The sequence below is a fragment of the Priapulus caudatus genome, unplaced genomic scaffold, assembly GCF_000485595.1.
Source record: "Priapulus caudatus unplaced genomic scaffold, Priapulus_caudatus-5.0.1 Scaffold51, whole genome shotgun sequence".
Classification (NCBI taxonomy): domain Eukaryota; kingdom Metazoa; phylum Priapulida; class Priapulimorpha; order Priapulimorphida; family Priapulidae; genus Priapulus; species Priapulus caudatus.
The window spans coordinates 141,945-152,753 of NW_014577112.1; the positions used below are offsets into that span (position 1 = coordinate 141,945).

The 10,809-nt window shown below is 41.0% G+C and overlaps 2 protein-coding genes across 3 annotated transcripts in view; one reads left to right on the plus strand and one right to left on the minus strand.

Moving 5' to 3' along the window:
- Positions 1–3,880, plus strand: part of LOC106820883 (serine/threonine-protein kinase PINK1, mitochondrial-like) — a 17,609-nt gene extending 13,729 nt beyond the window's left edge. For both annotated transcript variants that reach the window (XM_014825474.1, XM_014825475.1), the window contains exons 8-9: positions 2,242–2,484; positions 2,696–3,880. In XM_014825474.1, the coding sequence (XP_014680960.1) occupies positions 2,242–2,484; positions 2,696–3,010 (558 nt within the window). In that variant the 3' untranslated portion in view covers positions 3,011–3,880. The remainder of the gene's footprint in view (positions 1–2,241; positions 2,485–2,695) is intronic.
- Positions 3,877–10,809, minus strand: part of LOC106820884 (UPF0488 protein C8orf33 homolog) — an 8,149-nt gene continuing 1,216 nt past the window's right edge. The window contains exons 2-4 of the mRNA XM_014825476.1: positions 5,472–5,562; positions 4,862–4,999; positions 3,877–4,376 (exon numbers count right to left, since the gene is read on the minus strand). Coding sequence (XP_014680962.1) covers positions 4,057–4,376; positions 4,862–4,999; positions 5,472–5,562 — 549 coding nt within the window. The 3' untranslated portion in view covers positions 3,877–4,056. The remainder of the gene's footprint in view (positions 4,377–4,861; positions 5,000–5,471; positions 5,563–10,809) is intronic.

Here is a 10,809-nt window from a genome sequence, read left to right on the forward strand (position 1 = left end):
GCTAACTATATGATCAGTAGGCTGTAAACATAAATATATATTTATGTGTCAGTGTGCAGCGCAGCAGCAATGGCGGCGGCGTGTGTTTACAGATGAAACGCTTCAAGTGCCTGTGGTGTGAGATGGATGTCCGGACGCGTAGCCTAGTGGCTCCCCGTCCGGAACCGGTCGCGTAGCCACGGCCTATTTTATAACATTGAAACATTGCAAGTGCCTGTGACAGTGTCAGTGTCAGTGATCACTCCAATATCCATAGCCTATGACCTAGCCCGACGAGGCTGTGCGACTGATTGTCTATACAACTTCTAACCCTAGCAAAACCGTTTCTTGGAGCTAGCCTAGGACCATGCCCATTGTAGGGCCTACTGAGTCACTGAGTCAGTGAGTGTTTTTGTCACAAATAATCGGGCACCGCATATAATTTGTCATTTGTGCCTGAAAAACAGCCGCACAGCCGAGCACTGAACAGAAGTAATACTCTGCCTGAAAAGTTTTAAATTAGGCCTACCTGTAAGAATTCACCCATCTCCCGTATACCGGCAGTTTTACAATGAATAGACTAAGAAATTTAAAGAATATGCGGAGAACAGTACTTGGTTCGTGCTCTGTTTTGGTTTTACCTATTGAGGTTCCGCTTCCGGTTCCTGTTGTGGTTCCGCTGACGTCATTTTCCGCGCATTCATAATTAGTCTGCGCATGCGCGAACTTTGCCACGAACTTTTCCGGTTTAGGTCATTTGTGAAAAACATTTCGTATTTCGACCACACAGTATGCACACGTGCATCTGTGCATAGATCTGTGTTAGGCTTAGATACAAATATCTCGAAAAATGGTCTAAATATCTTTCCGGAAATTCTCCAAAAAATCTCTAAATATCTCAATTTTTTTTCTAAATATCCCACAAATTTTTCTAAATATCTCAGTTATTTCAACGTAATGTCTTTTAAACATATTTATTTTGTGCGAAAAAAAATTTTGCAAAGATTTTTAAAACAGTTTGCACCGCTGGATGGTTTTTCTAGAAAAGGACAAACTCATCCTTAAAAATCCTTAATATCTGAGAAAATTGTGTTTTATCTTCTGAAAATTCTAGGAATTTTCTAAATATCCCGAAAACTTCTAAATATCTAAAAAAAAATCTAGATATTTGTATCTAAGCCTAATCTGTGTCGTTGTAATGCTACAGTCACGTGCGTACGTGTACACGTATACAGAATAAATGTAGGGGCCTGGGGGTAGATTCATCAAGCTGCGTACGCAAAATATTTTGCGTAAATCTTGTGTACGCAATCGACGTTGCTTAGTTGCGATTCATCAACACAGCTATTTAGTAAATTTGCGTACGATTTCGCGTACGCAAGCGAGGCCGTTTTATGTTTCAGCGTGGTACTAATGAGGCATTGCTGGACTATGAGAGAGCGACAGCAAAACTCTTTCGGGGAATTGACGAAAAAGCTACAATTGGGAATGACACACGAGTGTGCCGGCAGGGAAAAATATACGTGTGAATTTCATTAGGATTTTCCATGGATTACCGTTCTATAATCCTACAGGTCGTAGGTCCTACGGGTCTACGTAGGCACGCCCGCAGGCACGCATGCAGGCACGCACGCATGCAGGCACGCACGCGCGCAGGCACGCGCAAGCACGCGCAAGCACGCGCGCAGGCACACACACAAGCACGCCCGCAGGCACACCGGCACACACAGGCACGCACGCACGCGCGCGTGCAGGCACACACGCAAGCACGCGGGCGGCGGCGCGCGCTTGATTGAATGCAATACAGTACAGTACACACATGCATGCTTAAAAGTTAAATGGTAAACACTTGACAGTCACACCGTACCATGAATTCTACCGCGCCGTGGAACCGGCTGCCGCTAGCGGCAGAGGCCGAGCGAGAGCGGCAAGGCGCGGGACCGATCTGGACAATCGATTTCCAGGGCAGATTTTGCTTTTGGGGTCGCCCCCGATATCATGTTTTCGGGGGCTCTTTTTGGCATTTCGGGGGCGAAATCGCTCGCCGCCCCCGTGTATTTTTTTCCCTGCGTGAAGATATGTGCTGTTTTTTTTACCAATTCTCAACAAACGGAAGACTAGTATTTTTTTTACGATAAACGTTTTACAACACACATACAAGTGCCTGTGAGCAAATTTTGCAATGTGGCAGTAGCGTACAATATTACATTTCTGTCAATTAACTGGCTTGGATTGCTAGTTTATACAGAGTTTGTTTATTAGGTCACTAGATCCATATTGGGCACAGAGTCTGATAGCGACCTTTCCAAAGCTGACCTGTGGGCTGCCGGAGCCCTAGCTTACGAGATATTCGGTGCACCTGCCTCAAATCCTTTCCATTGTCGGCTGGACAGCATGACTTACAAAGAGTCCGACCTGCCCCCTGTCAGGACGAGGTTGCCGGGGGCACGTGGAAAAGTTGTGGAGAATCTGGTGCAGTTAATGCTCCGAGTGGACCCAGCAGAGGTACTGACAGAAATCCGGTGACAGCAAAGATGGGCATTTGCTCATGTCTATTTTCTGCACTCACACTCGCTCCTCATTGTTCGTCATGGAACTTTTGTCAATAGGTTCCGATCTGACACTTTTACACCTACTTGTGATATTTCTACTCAAAATTTGGACTGGCGCGTGAGACTGAGCGTTTGTTGAATTATTTGTTCATCTTGTTTTTTAGCGTCCAACTCCTGATGAGGCATCCACAATACTTGCGATTCTGCTCTGGGGACCAATGAACTGGTGGCTCCCCCTGCAGGGCAAAATGCCCACTATCGAAGACATTATAACTTGGTATAGACGGCTCTCCTGCAAGTGTTTTCAACAGTGTGCAGCAGCCGGTGGGCCAAAGGGAAACCTTCTGGCTGCAGAGTGCCAGCTATTGCTGTCTTTTATTTTGCGATTTAGGTTGTGTTTTGTTCAGTCGGCTATCTATCAGATACAGAGTCTGGCTGCTATTAGTTCATTCACCCTTGCAGTCGATTACAGCGAGTAATGCACGTTTTAAAACGGCATGTTCTCGCAGAAAAATGTATAGATAGATATACCTACTGTGAGCTTGTCTATGTTGCAGAAATTTCTACAACTCATTTGTATTGCCACTTTTATAACATTTCTTCTGCAAACCTAAACAGTCTTACGAAACTAATACTTTCGAATGTTTACACAGTGTTTACACATCCGGGATATAGCCGAGTGATCGCAGTTTTCATTAACAGTTCTTCTCTATGATAGAACAAGTTATAATTCATTATTCATTGTTTGTTCAGTACAAAATTGTGAAATTTGTTTAAATCGTATGTTAGCGTAATGTAACGCATGTAATCAGCAAACAAATTATGTCAAATATAACGTTTTCTTTCCAGGAACTATTTGCGCTAGCATAGGCCTATTGTTAGCATTCACAGTCACATCGCTCTATGTGTATCTGTACGCTGTAACTCTTTCCGACAGTTTTCAAAATAGTCAAATTCGGAGCACATTTCTGGCTCAATAGTATGGCTCAGTATGCTCACAGTAGGTGTATGTAGGCTTTTGTTGCGAGGTTTATCCATTTTAATTATTTCCTTCTTTAGGAGTTGGCTTTGAATCTTTTGATGTGGTTATTTATTAATATTTAGCTTGACTCATTTTGTTAACCAAATGACTTAGTAATCTGCTAACATAAACTTGGGTTTGTACTTTTATGATCTAAATGTACAAGCTATTTGAATACTCTTGACTTTTCTAATGCCTAAAATGCAGTGTCTGGAAAAATTCTAATGTGGCAACAGTGCCAAAATAATATTTACGTCCATTTTCTTTAACACACAAGTTATGTTAATGTTGACTTCCACAAAATAATTCACGAGTATAATTCACTGGATGACATTGTTTTTGTTATTTTTATTATGAAAGCAGTGTTTGTCAATTAGATGTACTTTCACTTACATAATTGAAAAGCCCAAAGCTTCAATGCTAATGTACTTGAAAGGGATGCTAATACATGACATAATTATATATACATATATGTGTGTTACATAATTTCACATTTTACAGAACTTACATAGGTTGCTCAATTTGGAAATTGAATCTAAAACTATTATCTGAACTCTCAAACATTGGCTTATTGCCATTCAATTGTTTTTGCTCTCCATCCTTTCTAGTGTCTTCAGATTCATTTGGCAAATCTACTGTATTAGGAACTGTTTCAGTGTTGAAGTGAAACTTGAACATGGTATCCCGAGTTGTCTCAAAAAGGGGAGCCTCACTTGCATTCGGATCACATAAATCTGCATCGCCCGTTGACCTCGCTTTTTTGTAGAATGTGAATCTCTGTTGTTTCGTATCGGCTGCTACACGCACAGAGACATTTTTTGCACCTGTTGAATATTAAACTTAACATTATGATTGTGTTACTTCATTATTTAGCAACATGAAGAACGATGCTATTGCTTAGGACATACTGTCGTGTATAAATGTAAAATATACGATGAATGCAATTATACTTTCAGGGTTCCATCTTACCATTACACAGTCTAGCCTCAGCTGACACTGAAGCAAATCTTAAATCAGACACTAGCCATTATAAATGTACTTAGTATTCATCAAAAAACCCAATATTGTTAGCATAGACCTTACCAGCATCAAGTGTAAGATTTCCTTTAAGCACCATATTTTGTGGCTTACAATGAACTTTTTCAGAACATTTTAGAACTTGTTTCAGACTATTGTCTTATAAATTATTTGGGGTAGGCATATAATGCATCTGAGCATCTTACAAACCACAAAATACAGATTATATACTATGTAGTGCCCTGGAGTCCTACATATTTATGGTGTTAAACCTTGGGTGCATGCAACTTACTGCTAGCAACAAGTTTTTTCTCCTCGTCAGCCATCTTTTTTCTGTAATCGCAGAAAGTGGATCGCATAGCTTGTCTCTTCTTTACCAATGGGGCTTTTGGATCACTAAGCATCTTCAATATCCGCTTACCCTCTCTGGCTACGAATACAGATGTTTGATAAAAGCCTTTTACAAGATATTCTGTGGACTTGTATATGTTATTTTAACAGTTTGTTAAGTGTGACTTTAAAGTTTAGCTGGTATGTAATTAGCTCTAGTACTATAGCCCGCGTACAGTTGCCGCAGGCCTGCAGCAACTCTACGCGGGCTATAGTACTAGAGCTAGTATGTAATATAATAATTCAATTTTTAAAAACAATAAGAAAATTAAGAATTTTGCACAGAGGAGAGATAGTGATCCGCTAGGGGACGGCTCTGATTGGCTAATTTTGTCTCTTATTTATTTTATTTTTTATTTTTGGCTAATTTTGTTTTATTTTAGAATTAGGGATAGGGTTAGGGTTAGGGTTAACTGATTTCTATATCCACAACTTATTTCTATATTCACTATCTCTCCCCTGAGACCTACTAGAAAATTATGGTTTACATGACAGACAAATAAAAAACCAACCTTGTTTACTGTCTGGTTTTTGTCGGCTCAATCCAAGTTCCAACTGCTCTATACACCAAATTAACTCCCGTTCAAATTTGATGTCACTGCACTAAAAATGAAAGAAATAAGTATACATATCACTCACCCCCACAATGCCTAATCCTATACTTAGGTTACCACCTAGATTTAGGATGTAAGTTGATGAGCTACAAAGTAATGCACTTTTTCTACCAGGATCTCCAGTACATTTTCCTATAATGAACGTGCATAATGAAAAACACAAAAACCTGTGCTAAAATTAAAATAGGCTTAAAGGAACAGTAGCCTCTAGGTTCTAGGGTTATTTTCAGCTAATTTAGGTTATAATTGCGCTACATAAAAAGTTTCATGGTTCAATCACCATTAAAATATTTTAAAAATGTTTTAAAACTAACGACTACAGTTTGATTACAACAACGGTGGCGCCACTCAAAGCGCACGATCTGAGAAGTTGCGCAAAACCACTTTCCAGCCAAGGGCTACAGACCGAGGGTATTTCTTATTTATTTATTTAAAAGCAAAAGGATTGTAATATCTTATAAACGACATATAGTTTCAGTTATAATATGGATAAATTTGCCCTAAAATGAATATCGTTCGGTTAAATAGCATTTAGGTATAAATATAATTGCACTTTTGTGATTAGCCCTCAGTCATTTACTGCAAAATAAAAATGCAAATACGCAATTTTTCAGGGTGGCAGCACGGTCGCGGGTGTCATGGCGCGTTCAAATTTCGTAGCGTTGATGTGTAAATAATTAATTAAGTATCTGGTGACAAATACATGTGGGTATAGACGATTTGTTATACAGTAAGTACAGTTGTATGCAGTAAAATCCTAGAGGCTACTGTCCCTTTAAGTTAATTGTCTATATAGAGTACCGAAGTGTGACGTCACGTTGGCAAGACAACGTACGGGCTGGTTCTACCACAGCCACTGGCTCCATAGTGTAGCCATAGCGTGCGTACGTAAAACCCGAATGTGTGCGCTGCAGACAGCGGTAAAGCATCGGTAGCAAGTCGATCTTACAATATTGAATGAATTTTAAAAAAATATTAAGAAAAAAAAATTTGGTAAAAAAAATTTTTTTTTTCCCTGTTGCTTTTCACTTCCATCCTTTGGAAATCTATAAAAACTGCAATAATGACTCTCAGAATGATGGTTACAATCGGGTACAAAACACGACACGCAGTTAATGTTACCAGAGCATAATGATTGTGTAGAACCAGCAGGCTCGTTGTCATGCCACCGTGACGTCATCACTTCGGTACTCTATGTGGTTCACATATATATTCCACATTTGGCATGGACACACGACAGGTTAATCAGCATCTCCACTGATTTAGATCTAATATTGTTTGTGACGCGAGACCATGAGCAACAAGTTGTATGTCCTCCTCAGGATAGTGGAGACAGGGGCGGATGCAGGATTTTGTCTAGGGGGGGGGTGCAGGTGGGAAAGGGCACTTTGAGATTTTGTTAGGGGCAACTGAAGCGGCGGCTGGGCCGCCGCTTCCGTGGCGAGGACGCAGGTGCGAAGGAAACGCGGTGGGGGTCGGGGGGGCCTCCCCCAGAAAATTGTTAAAAATCAGACTCCTTTTTATGCATTTTCAGAGGCATATGAGGCGAAATTTTTGTAGCTTCAAGTCTTGTCATAGCAATGAAACAGACAATTCCAGTACAAGGCAAAATCCACAAAGCCACAAAAACCATTCAACTTGCTTGAAATTAACTGCCATCAGAGCGACAAAATACTAGTACCCAGTGAAATCAAACTCGCGATATGGATTGAACACACTTTTATTACAAAAGAAAATTAAAATCATTACATGTATTAATTTATATGCTTTCCGTTTCATACATTTACTATAAAACTTGAACTTCACTTGAATTTCAATGACTGATATTTATTTACTTAAAACATACTCAGTATTACTCTTGCCACAGGGGCGTGTACAGGATTTGTACCAGGAGGGGTCCACCGTAACCCAAACTTGGGAGAACGCGAAGGGGGGTTTTTGAATTAGACCCCCTCAGATGCGTTTTGCTGCGCGAGCAGGTGGGGGGTCCGGACCCCCTGGACCCCCCCACCCGTACACGCCCCTGTGCCAGTAGTACTTACTTTTACCAAATTTAGACACAAATGAGTGGGCTCTTGCCAGAGAGAATATAGTAATAGTACTACTAAGTACGTTTTAAGTAAAAAAATGCAAAAGATAACATCGAAAACTATTCAGAATGAAATTATTGAAGCAAAATTAGAGGGGGTTATTACCCCAGGAGGGTACCAGTCTATAACAAAGCAATCAAGGTGGCGCAGCCTGGCGGCAATCTGTCGCAGCCCAGAAAACAAGTCGGGTCGGCCCTCGTCCCCCTAAAAACTCCTCGAAACATCAACTTATTTTTCAGTATTTTTTCTGCTTAAAAATCTATATAATTTTTTTTTTAAATTTTTAGGGGGGGTGCGCACCCTCTGCACCCCCCCCCTGGATCCGCCCCTGGGAGACCTGACGACTCTAGCTCTAGAACTATAGCCCTTCGCTCTGCCACAGGTGGCAGAGTGAATGGCTATAGTTCTATATGCTCACTCTGGATACAAAAGTTATGACGAATAAAGATGTAGTAAAACGGAGGAACGACTGAAAAAATCGCAAATAATAGGCGAAAGAGAGTAAAGTCGAGAAACACTAAGACTTTGTAGTAAAATACATTTTGTGTTTATTTACCATAATTATTTTATACGCAGTGGCTACGCGTCCGGAACCGGTCGCCTAGCCTCCAGGTATGCCATCTGCGACATCCACATCAAACAGTGATCGCGTGACTTGCGGTTACACGCATGGCATTGTGCCCAACGCCAGCGCTGCTGCTGATTGCCGAAATATACAATATATGCCACTGCTGCGTCTCATCCTTTCATCCGCTACCTCTCTCGCTCTCATCAACACACACGCACAGCTCTCTCTCTCTCACACACATGCACAGCTCTCTCTATTTCTCTCACACACACGCACATACACAGACACATACACACCTACTCTAGCTCTAGCTCTCTCTCTCTCTCACGCATACACACACACATACACATTCTCTCTCTCTCTCTCTGTCTCACGCATACACACACATACACATTCCCTCTCTCTCTCACACACACACACACACACACACACACACACACAGTGAGACACAGGCACTTAAAGCGTTTCATCTGTAAACACACGCCGCCGCCATTGCTGCTGCGCTGCACACTGACACATAAATATATACACTATAGTATTATATTTATTAGTATATTTATATATATTAGTATATAAACATAAATATATATTTATGTGTCAGTGTGCAGCGCAGCAGCAATGGCGGCCGGCGTGTGTTTACAGATGAAACGCTTCAAGTGCCTGTGGTGTGAGATGGATGTCCGGACGGCGTAGCCTAGTGGCTCCCCGTCCGGAAACCGGTCGCGTAGCCACGCGTAATTTTTATAACATTGAAACATTGCAAGTGCCTGTGACAGTGTCAGTGTCAGTGATCACTCCAATATCCATAAGCCTCATGCACCAGCCCGACGAGGCTGTGCGACTGATTGTCTATACAACTTCTAACCCTAGCAAAACAACCGTTTCTTGCGAGCTAGCCTAGGACCATGCCCATTGTAGGGCCTACTGAGTCACTGAGTCAGTGAGACTCGCAGCTAGGGCCTGCATTACCTCCAACTCTCATTGTGATACAAATATAGTTAATTTTAAAATTAAATCTAAGCGTGATTTGTTTTATTTTTTTTTTTTTTAAATTTTTTTTTTTTTTTGTAGGTTAGGTTAGGGTTACGGAGGTTAGGATTAGGATAGTTAGGGTTAGGGTTAGCGTTAGGTTTAGGATAGGTTAGGTTAGGGTTAGGGTTCAGGCGTAGGGTCACAATGCCACGCATAAAAGGAATTATTAAAAGAGGAGTTTAGGCACGTGATTTGCTATCAACGAATGAGAGTTGGAGGTATGCAGGCCCTAGCTTGCGAGTGTCAGTGGTGTTTTTGTCAGCAAATAATCGGGCACACGCATCATAATTGTGTCCATTTGTGCCTGAAAAACAGCCGCAGCAGCCGAGCACTTGAACAAGAAGTAATACTCTGCTGAAAAGTTTTAAAATTAGGCCTACCCTGTAAAGATATTCACCCATCTCCCTATACCGGCAGTTTTACAATGAATAGACTCAAGAAATTTAAAAGAATATGGCGGAGTAACGTACTTGGCTTTCGTGCTCTGTTTGGCTTTTAGCTATTGAGGTTCCGCTTCCGGTCCTGTTGGATGGCTTCCGCTGACGTCATTTTCCGCGCATTCATAATTAGTCTGTCGCCAATGCGCGAACTTTGCGACGAACTTTTCGCGGTTCGGTCATTTCGTGAAAAAACATTTCGTATTTCCGAACCACAGCAGTACAATACGCATGCATCTGGTGTTAGGCTTAGATACAATATCTCGACAATGGCCTCTAAAGTATCTTTCCGGAAATTCTCCAAAAAATCTTAAATATCTCAATTTTTTTCTAAATATCCAACAAAATTTTTCTAAATAATCTCAGTTCATTTCAAACGTAAAGTCTTTTACAACATATTTATGATTTTGTGCGAAAAAAAAATTTGCAAGATTTTAAAACAGTTTGCCACCGGCTGGATGGTTTTTCTAGAAAAGGACAAACTGCATCCTTAAAAATCTAAATCTGAGAAAATTGTGTTTTCATTCTGAAAATTCTAGGAATTTTCTAAATATCCCGAAAACTTCTAAATATCTAAAAAAAAATCTAGATATTTGTGATCTAAGCCTAAATCTGTGTCGATTTTAATGCTACAGTCACGTTGGCGTTACGTGTACCACTGTATTACAGATAAATGTAGGGCGCCTGGGGGTAAGATTCATTTTCAAGGACTGCGATACGCCAAAATATTTTGCGTAAATCTTGCTCGTCACGCAATCGACGGTTGCTTAGTTGCGATTCATCACACAGCTGATTTAAGTAATATTTCGCGTACGATTTCGCGTAGCGCAAAGCGAGGCCCGTTTTTAGGTGGATTCATACAGGCTAAAATTTACGTAAAGCCTTTTGCGCTAACTCTACACGAGCTGACGCAGGTGCCGTAAAAACCACTCGAAATTCTCCGCCAGGTGTTTCCAGCCATATCGGCAGGCAATGCATTATTTTATTGAGAAAACATTATAAAATACTACTCACACTTAAAAAATAATAATAATTACCATACTACACAGACAGGCGGCGCCTTTGACGCTTCTATTTGTCATAGGCTTGGGCATTGTTTTCGTTATAAG